This window comes from Bemisia tabaci, chromosome 4 (assembly GCF_918797505.1).
Source record: "Bemisia tabaci chromosome 4, PGI_BMITA_v3".
Taxonomy (NCBI): domain Eukaryota; kingdom Metazoa; phylum Arthropoda; class Insecta; order Hemiptera; family Aleyrodidae; genus Bemisia; species Bemisia tabaci.
The window spans coordinates 51,243,472-51,259,726 of record NC_092796.1 but is presented as its reverse complement, the minus strand read 5'-3'; the positions used below and the strand labels follow the sequence as shown (position 1 = coordinate 51,259,726).

At 39.9% G+C, this 16,255-nt stretch overlaps 1 protein-coding gene across 4 annotated transcripts in view; it reads right to left on the bottom strand.

The window, feature by feature from the left end:
* Positions 1 to 15,132, bottom strand: part of lap (phosphatidylinositol-binding clathrin assembly protein lap) — a 41,842-nt gene extending 26,710 nt beyond the window's left edge. For 2 of the 4 annotated variants that reach the window (XR_011899800.1, XM_072300015.1), the window contains exons 1-2: positions 14,419 to 15,132; positions 1,959 to 2,101 (exon numbers count right to left, since the gene is read on the bottom strand). Coding sequence is in view for 3 of the 4 variants with exons in the window: in XM_072300015.1 (XP_072156116.1) it covers positions 1,959 to 2,101; positions 14,419 to 14,548 (273 nt within the window). In the remaining variant the exon portion in view is untranslated. The remainder of the gene's footprint in view (positions 1 to 1,958; positions 2,102 to 14,418) is intronic. The other 2 variants (XM_019059110.2, XM_072300016.1) reach the window with 2 other exon arrangements.
* Between the last annotated feature and the right edge of the window lie 1,123 nt (positions 15,133 to 16,255).

Here is a 16,255-nt window from a genome sequence, read left to right as displayed (position 1 = left end):
TTTTTAACCGAAGCTCTTCAAAATATTAACATTTTTCACTATTAAAAATGCCAATATTTTGAAGTCGTTTGGTTAAAAAAATAACGGAGAAAAAAGTCTAGCATTAGTATGGCTTAGAACGCCACGTAAAAACAACGGGTTCGACGAAGTCTCAATCCCCGAATAACATCACCTGACGAAATTGCGCCCCATGAAGTTGTTTTTTTGATCGAAGCTCTTCAAAATATTAACATTTTTTAATTCACTTTTTAAACGACATTCAGGTAGAATAAGACAGGGCGGGGCTTTTCATGTTGACAACTCAGTAGACATAAGCAAAACATTCGCTAATGTTGATAATTTCGCCATGATACAACTATTCGTACTCTATGGACACGCGTGTTGCGTTTTCCAGACTGGAGGGCGCTCCGGTCACTCCATACTCCATGAAGCTCCACTGTTTCATGGTCTAGAGCGACCGGAGCGTTTTCAATTTTTCGTTCCAGATTTTCGTGATTCACTTGTGAGTTTTCGTGAACTTAGGCCCCTTTTCCCATGGACGGCGCACGGCGACGAATATGCAAATAAAAGATCATAAAGCCTTTCCAGGGTGTCCCCAGTATTTAATTTTGGAGTTTCCCGATTTTCCGCACAAATAAATAGATACTCGTTCGATTGAAAAATCAACATATAATGACTTGAATTAAAAGTCTGAAAAATATTTAAAGCTCTCAGAATTTCCTGATCCATGGCAAATTTTCCTAATTATTTCTGATAACATCGAATTTCCTAATATTTTCCGGGTTTTATACTGACAGAAGACACCCTGCTTTCCCTTAAACGGGAACCCGTCAATGAGTTTAAAAAAAGATGCATGGAGTCTCAACATACAATACAAGTAGATGTATTTTATGCAAAAGGAACTATTTCATAGTGAACTGGGCCCTATGACAGTATGATACGAATAATAATAAATACATTACAGAGCCCATGTCACAACGGAGATAGTTCCTTCAGATTTAAATACGCTCATAGGATCAACCGTGCAGTGTACGTATAAATTAAACGAAATAAAATGCGGACGAGTTCCATCCCCTGCGCGCGCTTACTTCGACATATCTTGGCCAAAAGCCACAAAAGCTGAAAAGTTGAGGCTTGAATAGGGGCTTGGAAGGGCGATGAGCTGATTGGCCTGACATCAATCGATGTTGCCACGCTGAAGCATTTCTGCGTCCACTGGTAAAAAAAACCTCTTGGACCAATAGCGCTGTGCATTGACTTAAGAGTGCAGTTTCTTGTCGCCGGACATACGAGTCTTGAACTCTTGTTTCAAGCGGATTTTGCATTGATTCAATTCAAGCGTGAATTGAATCAATGCAAAATCCGCTTGAAACAAGAGTTCGAGACTCTTAAATCCGGCGACAAGAAACTGCATTCTTGAACCAAGATGTTTTTTTACCAGTGTCCGCTCTGATACTCGCAACGTCTCCGGTGAAATAGCAGAAACATGGTAAACGATAAAAAGAAAAATATGGGAAATAAAAAAAGAAAAAAGAAAATGAAAAAAAAAATTGAAAGAGAAAACTCGAAAATAAAAAAGAAGAGATGAATAAGGTTAAAAATGGACAGACATTGGAAAAAAACCTAAAATGGACAAATTTCTGCTAAGCGGAACTAAGAGCCATCATAGGGGCAATAAATGGAGTTGGATTGGCGGATGCAGGTGACTGACGAGCTCCAACTGTTACTGGCCTATGCTCACGATATTTTTCCTTCGCGCTAAGTTCCGTTTGACAGAACGCGCTATCCGGGATTCTAAAATCCTCAAAAGGAACTGAAATTGGCGCTTACTTCCGTTTAGCAGAAATACGCCCAAAATATAAATAAGAAAAAGTGCGAACGAAAAAATTAAACAGGAGTAGAAATAATATCGAGAGAAACTCGGTAGAAAAGAGAAACATAGAAATTCCGATACTTACTTCATTTCCATAACACATTAGATGGTGGACTGTGATGAGAGCTTTGAAAACGACCACCCAATTTGCATTTTGGGATCGCTCTATGAGTAAATTTGCCAACTGAGGAATTGAGACATTCGGCTCATTTGTACAGTGAATTAAATCTGCAACAAAAGAAGAAGAAAAAACATGAAATTGTTTCCTTACTTGACGTCAGAGGGAAAATTAAAAAAGGCGAGTATTTCTGAATAAAACCTTCTGCCTACATGCGCATACCACCGACTTAAGTTTAGACACACACATATACGGTGATGTTGCAAAATGGCTGCTGAAATTCGGTAATTTGAGTGACTTCGCTCTTTTTTAATATGTAACACGCATCACCAAAACGTAAGGCTGGCTCGTTACACACTTTATGATGGATATCAATGGTCAAAGTCGTGAACCCACCATTGATTTATGGTATCTTACTTAAATTTTATTTTTACCAAGAAAAACAAACCGTCAAAGTAAAATTGTAAATCCTCTCTCCCCCTCGTAACGTAAGGTAACGTAAGCCCGCATAAAAAACCAATTACGTAACGTTTAGTTCTCCTAACCCCACTCCCCCTTAATTATGGAGTAGATTCCTCTGGTAAAATTTAACTACCGTCAATTTTTTTAAAATTTGAAGGTCCTTTTTTTGCTGTGCGTATTGGTCGACTTTATACAGCGCACAAGGGGTCGATAATATTCCCGATCACGCAAAAATAGTGGAATCCCCTCAGAATTTGTTTTCCTTCCGTCTTTTTTAAGACTTTCGGCACGGAAATGGTAAAATATACGTTGAATACGCCCTTTTTACTACCGTTTTAAAATTTTCTTCCTCCCAATCGCCCGTAACCCTGGTAAAAATTGGCAGTAGAATCTGTGTTCCAAAATACCATAGACCTACAGCCGGCTGTAAGATTTCCAATAGCTTCTATAGCCGGCTACACAATTTCTTATAGCCTGCTTTTATAGAAGATGGCGATTAAGCAACAGCCAGGTGATAAAGTGTATGCTAAACGTTACTAAATTACGGATGCTAGGACTTAGTGAGTTTTTGGACTACTGCTCTCTTTTGGGCCGTAGTATCTTGATTTATTTTGCGAGGAAAGCTCCGTACTTTTGATGGATGCCTGCCATTCCTACTATATTGGAGCACCTTCAGTTTCGTATGATACTGTGCAATACCTCTGGTGTGAAATAGTTGCTTCAAGCGCCGTGGGTGGCACGCTGCGGCGCGGCAGGCGGGCAGCCAGCGCGAAAGCCGCATTGGCGCCTACAAACCTAACGGGGATACTTCACGCGTTGCGCAATGCGTGAAGTATCCCTGTTAGGTTTGTAGGCGCCAGTGCGTCGCCGCTCCGCTTTGTGTTGGGCTCTAATATTTAATCTGGCGGAGTCAGCGTTATTCAACTCATGATTTTGAAATGTTTGCACATCCTGTATGGATTATTCTCATTTTAATTGAGAAAAGAAAAATATGTATTAAAGGAAAATATAATGTGTGTTTTGTAAATATTAAGATGGTTCCGTATCAAACTTAATGATTTCCAAAGCACACGAATTTCTACACTATTTCTTATAGTCTTTCATAAATGGCGAAAAAGCAACAGCCAGGCGATAAAGTGTAAATCCCGGTGATAGGAACTATAGCCCGGCTGCATAATTTTTTATCGCTTCGTATGGCGCCGGCCATATGATTTTCTCCGCATTCTACAGCCAGCTAAATGATTTTCTGTAGCCTTCTTTAACCGGCTATAAGAATTCCTGTGGTATTTTGAAACGCAGCTCTTATCGCCAATTTTTACCGGGGAAAACCTGATGACGAAAAAAGAAACTAACTATTACCTACTTTTTGGCTCTCGCGAAATCTTCCTGCCGCGCACTAGGGCGCTTTGCGACGCCGAACCGCCACACTGCTGTGCTGAGGAAAAACACCTAATGAACATTCGAATGTTGCCAAATATTCCCTGATAAAGAAATTATTTTGGAAGAGGGTTATGCATATTTCGCCTTGAAATTTCGGATATTTTAAATTAAATTACGGACAAAATTTTCTGAAAAGATGCGGAGGAAAAATATTTACAACTTATAAAATAAATCCGTATTTCTTCAAAGGAAATTTGGAAATGCCTGGAGGTTCATACGGCGTTTTTCCTTGCCACGACAGCACAGGAGTCCGTACTTTTCAGCGAGGCAATTTTTACCTTTTGGTCGTATGTTCCTTCCGTTTCGCGGCACCCTGCTCGGGGTATCAACGCAAAATTGTCATCCCGCCTACTCAATTCGTTTCCATTGGCCACTGGAAATACAGTCGGCGACAAGATCACGTCTGCGCCTGTTGGTGTTCGTGTTCTTGGCGCTGAACTGTCAAAGATAAAGCTCAGCTATCGCGGCAACTAATTGCTCGTTCGTTAGAGCATAGATTTCCTCTTTTTTTTAATGATGCTGCGTATTCTGCACGGGTGGCTTCGTTGGCTCCACAACCGTACCAGGAAAGAGCCACAGAACCTCGATGCTAAACACAGTGTACTTAAGTGGTTTCTGCTACGTTCGGCAGCGCAGTCGGGCCAGTGCTAAAACACGAGCAACATGAGTATCAGATTACGAGAGCCGGCAACCTGCTCGTAAAGCCTGCTGCGGCGATGGTTGCCCTACAAAAATGTAGGTATGGAAAAAACACTCCCACCGAAAGGAACGGCAAGTCCCAAAAAGGAGTACCGACAGATCGGTTCATGGAGGGCTTAGGGCCCAAAAGTGCAGCCACCCTTCTAACCAACTTCTAACGCACAAAATTTCACTGCCAGTCTGCAGATTCCAATTCTAACCAAGATGGCCAAGAATGTACAGAAATGAGCGTTCTTCCGCGAAACTGAGTAAATTTATGCAAAAACTGAGTCAAACACGTGCTTAATAAAGGACGGTTCGTAACAATAGTATCAGTAAAACGCTCTGGATAATTGAAATTCATAGGTTGGCTGCCCTTTTGGGCCCTAACTTTATTCGCAGAGGCATCGGTGAAGGCCTGATGGACTTTCGGAGTTTCAGATCTGTCGGTACTCTCCCTATACAGGTACTCTACCAAAAAGTGGCCGTTCACAATAGGGTTCGTGACAGCTTTTCATAACCGAAATTGAGGCTTTTTCAGAGAGTTACGATAAAAAAGTTCGGTTTTTGTAAACGAGCTCCTGACAGTGGCGAGGCGTGAATGATCGATTTTCGAGATTTCCCATTTGAAGCTATAGTAAAGAATCGATTATTAACACTCTCACCGAAAGGAACGGCAAGTCCCAAAAAGTGGCCGTTCACGATAGAGTTCGTGACGGCTTTTCATAACCGAAATTAAGGCTTTTTCAGAGAGTTACGATAAAAAAGTTCGGTTTTTTTTCTTTAACGAACTCCTGACAGTGGCGAGGTGAGAATGATCGATTTTCGAGATTTCCCCATTTGAAGCTATAGTAAAGAATCGATTATTAAGGTGTTCGTTGCGAACATCCTGTTTATCGATCCTTTTCCATAGGTTTAAAATCAGATCAATCGATATATCGCAAAGCGCGCCACGCCACCGACTTCTAAGCTCGAAAGAAACGCTCTAAGTTGAGGCCGTAATGAAAACTGTGATCCTCGGTTTTATGAGAGAGTCCGGGTGCGCCTAAAAAATGAGGAGTTCGGTGCAAAAACGACCCGAATAGCAAACTCGCGGTTCTACAGAAGAGCGACTGAATATTTCATAATGGCACCAGTCTGTTTGTTACATTATCAGGTATAGCATCGACCGAGATCCCTTCCACTATGGCCTCAACATTGAGAGCTTTTATTGAGCTTGAAGCTCTTTTTAAAAAAAATAGTAGCGCCAGTGTGTTTGCTGTTCCTCGTAAAATTTGACACAAAAAAGAACTTCGATCAGAAACCCAAAGGCATGAAAGTTCTCAGTTTCCCAAGATTCAAGCACATATAGGGACTTGAATATTCGAGAGGAAAAATTTGAGAGCAATCGAAGATTTTTCAAAACGACGCGAACCCTGATGATAAGCGGAGCAACTGAAAAATTTATCCGACTTATCCGACTTTTGGGTCTCTGACCAGCGCCAGCGCGACTGACCAGCGAGAAAATTATGTCCATAAAGCTTGAAGTCTATTATTGAAATTGATAGACAAAGTTATAGAAAAAGAAGGGTAAGGGAAAATGGAGCAATCCTATTGGTTGATACGGATGACCGTTAAAGACTAACTTAAAAGGTCTTCGGAAGTTTCCGTTGGTTAGACTATTACTTGCCTCCTTTATGCATTTCAACCACCCGTTTTCATCGATAGGATCGCTCCGTTTTCCCTTTGTCTTATTTGTCTAGCGCTTTGTTTATTAATTTCAATAATCAGCCTGGAGATGACCTCCGAAAAATAGTTCCGTTACTTGTTATCGTTCGCGGCTAACATTTACGCTTAATTTGAAAACAATCGTGCGTTCTCTGTACGATAGTCGTAGGACGATTCGCATATTTTGTTGGGATTTCTGAACTGCTGTCGTGCTCTCTGACAAGCGCTACAATTTCATATCGGTCATTATCCGCATCGCACATGGATTATACTCTTTTCATGATCTCATTCTTCATTATGCTTTAATACTCCTCTCTCTCTTCATGCGCCTAGCGCCTGCCCACTCGTCTTTCCAGCCTGATGAATTTCCAGCAATTCCAGCTCGAGAAAATATCTCTGCTACATTCAGAGCGCGATCTTCTCCGCTTCGAGGCCCATACTTTCAAGTACTCACGGCTGCAGACGGCAAAATTCCAAATCCCTTGACTTTGCTAGCAAAATTCCTGACGTTTACTTAACGTCAAAATTACCTGTTGTATACCCCTATATATGGCCCTACAGCTGTTAAAAAAAAAATTAAATCCCTGATAAGGTATGGAATGATTTTCCCGTTTGTTGTTTTTATTTCATTTTATTTTATTTTTTCATTATTGTTGTTCTACGTCTCTCTCAAAACCAAAATTACCTTTTTTCTGTAGATTTGGGTAGAATATAAAACAACACTATTACAAATGATGATATTCTGGTCTCACACTGAGACCCAGCAAGAAGCCTGTGACTGACTGAAAAATTTATCGGGACGATAGACAGTGATTTTTTCGATCGGTATAGTCCGATCTGAAATTACAAAAGAACCAGTGCTTATTCTAAGTTCTCGATGGAAACAATGTTGATCGGTCCCCTGGTGCCCGTTAGTCTCTCTCGATCGATCTCTGATTCTTTATATTGTTTTCTTCTTCTTCCTCCTCCTATTTAATCATTTTTCTTTCCCTTTTCTACTTCCTTTTTTCCTTTTCTTCTGCTTTTTATTCTTGTCATATTCTTACTTTACCGTGTCGGCAACGAATTCGCCTACAGAGACAATCTGACTATTATACGAGGATTGATACCACTATTCGATCACATGGGTACTTGCACTGCCTACACTAAAATTTGAAGGCGAACTGACATGACGCTTAATTAACTTTTTCTCGTTTGTTAAAGAGCTCTTTGTTGTGTGTGTCCCGAGTGAGCGTTCCATTCCATGATGATACCACTATTCGATCACGTAGGAGCTCGGGTTGCCTACACCGAAACTGAAGGCGAACTAACAAGGCGTTAGTGTTGTCTAGTCTCGTTCGGTTAAGGGCTACTTTTTGTACGTGTCCGACAGGGCCGGATTAAGGGGGTGGCCACATGGGCCGCGGCCTATGGCGGCAAATCTAAGGGGCGGCAAAAATTTTCAATTTTTAAAAGTGTTGGTGTAAAAAAAAAAAATTGGATTTATAAAAAAAAAATTACAAACGAGAAAAGGCGACAAAATCTCTCATTTCCTGAGAGATAGTAATTTCTAATTTTGTCGTCTCTTAGTGATACAAGAGACAGCACCTTCAATCAGTCGAGTTAGGAGAGAGACCAAACACGTAATTTGGCCTGGAACGGCGCGACTTAGAGGGAAATGATAACGAGGACTTGAGATGTAAAGGAGAAGCCCTCGGCGCGGCGATCGGCATGTAACACATATTAGCGCCTACAAGACTGCACGAATACTTCACGCATTGCATCAAACACAGTGCGGTCATTGCGGTCAGCGTGAAACGGATAACGTCTACAAGAATGCAAGAATACTTCACGCATTGCGCCAAACACAGTGCGGTCAGCGTGAAACGCATAGCGCCTACAAGACTGCGTGAAAACTTCACGCATTACGTCCAACACGGTGCGATCTGCGCGGAGCGGCGGCGGAAGTTAAAATCATTGAACCACATAAATATTTGTTCTTTCATAATTTTTTCGTTCATTTCTTAGGAATGGAAGGCCTTGTCCACACAGAGATAGGTTTACAAAACTTAACTTTCGCGCAAAGTTTCGTGAACTTTTGCTAGTAACGTTGACAGGGCTTTCCCAAAAAATGTGTTCAACACGAGGAAATGCGTCTTATGCACCCCTCCCCCGCTGGCACGTTCATTTGATGGTTTTTATCGAGTATCAAAACGAATGAGAAGGGGGCGGCAAAATATAGGCGGCCCATGGGCGGCAAGTAGGTGAATCCGGCCCTGGTGTCCGAGCAAGTGCGCATTTTCACGATAATACCACTATTCCACTTTTCCCCCATTTCTTATCTTTCTTTCTCATTTCTGCTTAAGTATTGAGTGAAAATTAAAAAGAAATGAACCAAAAACTCATTAGGCATCCGAAAAAAGTAATTTTTTCATCCTTTCAGGTGCAAAAAAAATTAACCAGTTTTGCTTGAACAAGAGGGTGTATGAGTGCGAATTACGCCATTCGACCAGAAAAACCTCGTTACTAGACAAAGCTGACACAATTTCATCGGCATGCTACAGATATATCCCTAGGTATTTTTGGGTGCTGAATCTAAGAATGACCTTGGCTTGACTCAATCACGCAACTATTAACCGGATACTGAATTTTCCTTACAAAACCGAGTTTCTTAAAGGAAACCTCGATTTTTCCGGAAAATTGGAGAGAAAAATTGAGGGCATGTACATTGTACACAGATTAGCGCTAACAATTATGAAATTATCAACCATCATGCCCCTAGCATTGTTTTACGTGCAAATTTGTGTTATTATTCAGTGTAGGCTTCGAGATCGACAGTTTGAGACCTAAAACGCGTCATTATTACTTCACAAATTTCAAAGATTTACGGCAATCTTTGGCTTAAAATTTCACGATTATAAATTTCAAGAAACTTTGTATATTCAGCGGGTGATTAATAAAATTTATGACAAAGCTACGGATAAAAAATACAAAGAGAACGGAGCGCAAACCTAATGATTGGTGGTCGCAGTGGACAAAGGAGGCAAATATGTAGACTAACCACGGCAATCCACAGGGGACGCTTCAGTCCATTATTTTTCCCTTTAGTCTATAACAGCCACCATTTCATCAATGGGATCGTTCCATTTTCCCATAATTTCCTTCGTCTATCAATTTAGATAATCAGCCTGTTGGACCTCGTTACTTTCCGTTAATGGAGATGTTGCATGTGTGAGGAATTTGCGATTTGACAATTGATTCTTGTGTAAAAGTTGGCGAGAAACACGATGGTGCCACTGGTTTTCTCTGAAATCATCTCCCAAGCTCAAAAAAAGCTCTCAAGTTGAGGCCAAAATGGAGGGGATATCCCACGCTATCCTGAGAGTCCACCTCCACATCAAGACAAACTCTCCATGCAAAGATAGGGAGCAAATACATTAGCAGTGATGCCATGTTTTCAGTTTTAGAATCCCCAAATAAAGTGGCAGCCCTGTCAATGTATTCGCTCCCTATTGCATGGAGAGTTTGTTTTGATGTAGAGGTGGACTCTCAGAATAGCGTGGGATATCCCCTCCATTTTAGCCTCAACTTGAGGGCTTTTTTTGAGCTTGGGAGTTGTTTTCAGAGAAAACCAGTGGTACCATCGTGTTTCTCGCGAACTTATACGTTGGAATCAACAGTCAAATCGCAAATTCCTCACACATGCAACATCTCCATTCACTCTCAGTTTAAATCCACCCTGAGCGCTGGATATGTTGCGAAGATTATGCAACTCGTAGCTCTACGAATTTATGACGTGGCAGAAATTCTCTCTGGTTTTAGTCAGAGAAAACCGTGGTGGATTCCCGACCGATACTTCCGGTCGGCCACGAGAATAAAAGCACGATCCTTGGAAAGCTCGGTGATTGCTCTTAGGAGCTTAGAATTTTCACTCCTCACCGACGAAGCAACGGACCAGATGCGAAATAGCTTTCGCAGAAGGGAACGATCGGATGGGGTGGGCGGGAGGGGGAGGGAGTCAGATGCTTCGGGAGGGAGGGGGTGACACCGAGTTGCGATCGATGCCCTAAAAACGTGGCCCGTGGCCTGTTCTCTCGCCTCTTTGGGGGAGAGGAGCACCCAACGACCTTGGAGCGCCCCACACTTTTTGGAACTCCCGACATCATTTCTTCCTGGGATTTTTTAAAGCTGTGACTCTTTCTTATTTAAAATTCGCCCCTTTCACGGTAATACAACACCTGGAAGGTTCCCCCACCCCGTGACACACTTTTCCTGCTGTGTTGAGGAAAAACGTCATATCCACGTGCAGATGTTGCCAAATCTCCACCGATGAGATATTCATTTTGATGGAAGCCATAAGTACTTTTTTTACAAAGTTTCAGATTCTTCAATCAGATTGCATATAAGATACTCTAAAAAAAAGTGGAGGAGAATTATTCGTTAGTTTCTGAGTTATAGTGTTTCATCGAAGAAAATTTGCAACGTTCGAAAGCTCATATGGCGTGCGCAGAGATGCAAAATGATATGTCAATGATTTTTCAGGGGCTACGTATGCGATAATAATCCGAAAATTCGATAAAAGTTATTACTCTCGAGTTAAGAAACTTAAAACTTTATACTTAAACTCCCCAGTTAAGAAACTTCTAAAAAAAAAATTTCTGATGATTTTTCCCCCAAAATTTCAAAATTCAGATTTCACTGTTTAGATGCGTTACATGGAGTGGGTACTAAGTCTCGGTATTGCAGAAGCATTAAAAAAATTAAGGCTTATTGGGCTTAAAGTTTTATAGAATTTTGTAGCTGGGAACGAGCGGCCTCATGGGCTTACAGCACGAACACAGCTGTAGAGACAGCCGTCACTCCGTCGTCGATGCTTACAGTCCCTTGGAATTTATTTTAAAAAAGTCTTTGCATAACCATGGGTGGAGCTGGGAATTTTTTGCAGGATGGGGGAAGGGAACAGAGGGGTACTACCGTATTAAGGAAGAACGCCGTATGAACCTTCAGGCGTTACCAAATTTGTTTCGATAAAACACAAAGTTCCTGGTGAACTTGTGAATATTTTTCTTCCAATTTTTCAAAAAATCTTGCTCGCAATTTCACCGAAAAATTCTAAAAATTTCAAGGGAAAATATTCGTAACTTTCCTAAAACATGAACATTTTATTGAAGGAAACTTGGCAACTCTCGAATGCTCATACGACGTTCTCCCTTGGCAGGGCAACATATCAAGAAGTGTATGGAGGACACAGAAAGGCCTCCGGGCTGGACCCCATCGAGGAAATTAGGAGACACCCCCGCAGTCCAGAGAGAGGGTCTACAAGGCCCCTGAGAAAATTTTGAAAAGCGAGACACCTTAGTAGCAACTGTGAATTATTCCCAATGATGAATTCAACGAAATAAAATTTCAAAGATCACAGTAATTTAGCACATGAATTTTGTACATCCCTTCAATTTTTAGAAGTGCGCCAAGTAAACATGTTAAGGGGACCAGGCCTCTCTGGTTGTATCCACGTGCACAGCAAGGGTGTAATTTACGGAGAAGGGGGGAGGGGGGAGAGAAAAATGACATCTTTTAAAGGAAATTGTCATCATTACGTATTTGCAAAGCATTTGAGTCCTCCTTTTACAATTTTGGCCTGAGGGAAAACAAAAACAGGTTCCCCTTCTCTGGTGGGACTGTTAAACAAGGAGGGTACTTGAATAGATAGATCGTAGAGAAAGGATGGATAAGAGGTTTCTATTCTGTTTATTCAAGTTCGAACATGGGCAGACGAGACTTCTTTAAATTAGTAAGTAATCAGAAAAAAGAAAACAATAATTTTAAAAAAATAAGTAGGTACTTAGGTGCCTAAATAAATCAAAATGGAATTTTCTTGATAGGATTAAAAACGTTTAGTTATTGATTTATTTTTTGGAGAAAAAATAGGTACTTAGAATAAAAAAAATTCAATATTATTCATTTCTCCAATATTATCATCAGGAATGAGAGATATTGATTGCAGTGAATTTTCAAGCGATAAACGACGGTGCAGCTTGTTACGCTCGTGCATAAATGGAGCCCTCCAAATATAAAATAATATCCCAAAAAGTAAAAATAGAAGATCCATTTCATCTGAGCGCTGCATCCATTACTCTTATGTTCAAATCTCATATAGTACCTACCTAGGTAACAAAAATATTGTACTTCTAATGTTAACCTCCATTCTTGATAAATCAAGAGCTTCCTTGAAGTCGTGAGATCTTTGGTTTGACACTTGGAAACACCTGATCTTTTGCCCACTTGCAAGGAACTAGCTGTTTCTTGATATTGTCACTTTCCGGCCTAAGTATCACAAGCGCCATGTGACTTTTAAAAATTCCCACCATCATTTTATTTTTTTACTTGCAGAGAAATTGTTCAAAGAAGCTGTTTGAAGATTTCACTAAATTTTCTTTGTGCTGCCGATAAAATTCAATAAAATTTTCAAACAGATTCAACCACAAAATTCTCTTTTAAAAAAATAAAATGGCGCTGGAAATTTTTAAATGTCGCATGGCACTTGTGATACTTTGGCTGGAAGGTAACGATATATCGATGCCTAAAGTAAAAAAATGCGGATCTCCGATGGCTACATTGTACTTATGTCTCTTCTCATGTTTTATTTTTTTAGGCAAACTAACTAACAGTTTCGATTGAGATTTTCGATGAATTTCCTTCATTCATTCTGGACAAATTACGAGAAAAAATTTTGATCAGTTTTCTTTGAGGAAAATAAGATAAAAGAGATGTTTAAGTGTTACAATCCAGATCCTTTTTTTAAAGCATATTTGGCCATCGATATTGTCCTAAAGTAGTACCTATTATTGATTTCAATCATCTGATCTTTGGTTTACTTTCTCCCATGTGTTGTTCTCTGTCAAAGATTGGTCAAACTTTACTCTGTTCCTAACCCTATCGTCATAAGATATAATCATAGCATTTTGCCTCTCTTGAAGATAATACTAAGTAGCAAATTGCTTGATAATAGTATCCCCCTGCAACTGAGAACTGGTGGAGTTGTTAACTGATCAATTAATAAAACATTCATGAAAAAGATCATGATGGAAACGATTCGGATGGATCATAGGTTTGTCCAAGGTCCTGCATTGTTTTTTGACACCACATTAGATGGCAATAAGATCTAAATTATGCAAAATTGAAAATGTGAAAGATTGAAGCACCTACAGGGCCAAGTTCTGGTGATGAGACAAAGCAGGAATAAAAATATGTTGCAGTCATCGATAATTCTGACCTGGCTTACACCTTCCTCATGGTCAGTGTAATGAATTTACACTCTCTGATGATGTTCGTTGAGCGAGATTACTTCTAAGGGTACAGGGCTATTATCAAATATTTGTCCAAGTTTCGTGAATCTTGAAATCCCTTTCTTCTCTCAGTTAGAAATAAACTGAGGAACATTTCACTCAAACTATTTGACAGTGAAATGAACTGTTTGATGTAACTAAATATGCAATAGATGTTAAATTAGTGATAAAATTGGTACATGATGAGAAGTTTGATCAATTTATAGGGATGAAACTATACATATTAGAAATATTTCATTGAGGCTATACTTGGAAACTGAACTATTGTACTGTTTTGTGTGGTCAGAGAATAATTGTTGGATGACTTTCAACGGGAGAGGACTATTTTTCTATACTCATTCGGACACTTCAAGTTGTAAATTTAGGTTCATGACTTGTAGAGAGCATGATATTCATGAAAGGAGAAATAATAGAACTATTACTTTCTCTCTTTCACTTCCTTGAGGAATCACACTAAGGAAGGGTTCGAATTAATCCCTAACAGCTTATGGGGTGACTCACTTACAACCATGATCCGACGAAATACCTTCGTTGGCCTAAGTAACCGTACATTTTGTAGCAGTCTGTGACTCGTACGGAGACATAAGTTCTAAGAACAAATCAGAGAGAATCGTGTGTCTAATAGTGAGTATTGCTTAGTTATAACCAATTTAGAAGTACTTCAAATCTGCTACTTGTATAATGGCAACATTGTCAGTGACAGTGAGATGAAAGTTGGCGCTGCATTGGCAACCTGACATGTCAACTTGGACGCGATACACACAGGGGTCGTTACGATCTATAATGAAGGAGGTAGTTGAATAAACGAAACTTACAGTCTAAATGTTTCTTCTTAGGTCCTATAAGTTCTTCAGTAGTTGCTTTGCAGACTGATTTTGCTAATCCTTGACCTGCCAAACTGTGCCTTGCTGCCAGCAGCCTGTCACTGATGGTTTGCCCGGCCATAGTTTCACTCTTTTTCACTAGCAGACCACAAAACTACGGTACACTCGAGATTTACGACCAGAAATTTATGTTGAGCTCCATTTGACGCGAAAAACGAAAGCTCTACCGAGCAGCCCGTGAATGTAAATAAAGGTCACCAAAGATTTTCGATCAATTCAAAAGTCGACGCGAGAGACAGGCACAAACGGAACCGCTTATCTGGCACGGGCAGGAGCAGTTATCTGGGAGAACACCGATGAATTTGGGGATTTCGAACAAAAGGATAAAACTGGTGTACAAAAAATTCTGATAAAGGCTTCGGTACTGCTACGAGTGCTGGTCAACACATTCACACTCACACACTGAAAGCTGAAACACAGTGTAACACTCTAGAGGAAACTCTCCACAGATTATGACATTTTTGCAACGGATAGTAAAAGACGATACGCAATCTAACAGATGTAGCTTTTTCTACGCTACGAGAAAGCTCCAGAAAATTGAAGTATCACGCCGCACAGTAAAATTGCTTCTCATAATTTTCGCGATTCCACTACTGAATGAAATCGGCATATTCTCTGGTGGAAAATATGAAAAATTAATGATAAGAGATGAGTCAGTTCCTGGAAATCTGACATGGCATAGGAAGTGTAGTGGTAAAGGTGTGTGCATCCCTTATCAAATTAGTGACCAATCAGAGCTCACAGATAAAATGCGTCATGCAATATTACGTCATGTAATGCAGTGAGAATTAACCATAGTTGCCAGATATTACTACATATAGATGGCCAACCGGCTTCCGAAGTCACAAACTTGCCAGTCAGACTTCATTTTCGAGTCGGAAAACAAACCAAAAGTATTTTTTAAAATTTTCTTGGCTTTTTGCTTTTAGTATCAAGAATATGTTGTGATAAACTTGAGCAATTTCTCCTGAGAAACCCAATATCAGAGGAAAAAATTACCGCTATCAAAGTAGGCAAGTGCAAGGTTTTCGCCCAGTTCAGTAAATTTAGCAAAATTCTGAATGGTATACATTGCAGCAAAGTACCGATTTTAGGAAGAGACGATAACCCACGTCATAGCTGTGTCGTGTATGTTGCCTATCTAATAATTGAACAGGCATCGCTTATTAAATTTTTTATGGAAAAAAAATTAGTTTAAGTTGCAATTTTCTTTTGCATTGCACATTACATAGCCTCTTTTTCCGGCTCCTAAATGAAATGCACATTATTGATTGGTAATCGTTGAAAATCGGAATTTATTGACCAAACGATGTAAAAATATTGAAATTTCATGGGGAAAAATTGTGATTTCATTGTATGTGACTATTTATTTAAATTTTTACATTGCACTGTGCTACTTTGAACTCTGACTATTTTTTTAAGGAGTTTTGGGACATTAAAATAAATGTCATTTTGCATGTAACTTGTCCACTCTAGATTCCATTACATGTTGCAAAGGGAGAACCAGGAGCAGGATTTATATGGGTTAAAAACCTTAATTGACGTCAGAGATTTTCTTTTTGTGCCATCATAGTCCAGAAATATTTTGAGTTATGTTTATGAAAATGGGATAGGGCTGTGCCCTTGAGGCAAAAGCCCATATATAGAGCCTTAATTTTTGATAATGTCTTTAAGTAAGGGTAACAGTTCCATTACAGAATGATTGAATAGTACTCAGTGCTCATTTGTCTCCATTCAGGATTTGAGGTAAAAAAATATATAAATGAAA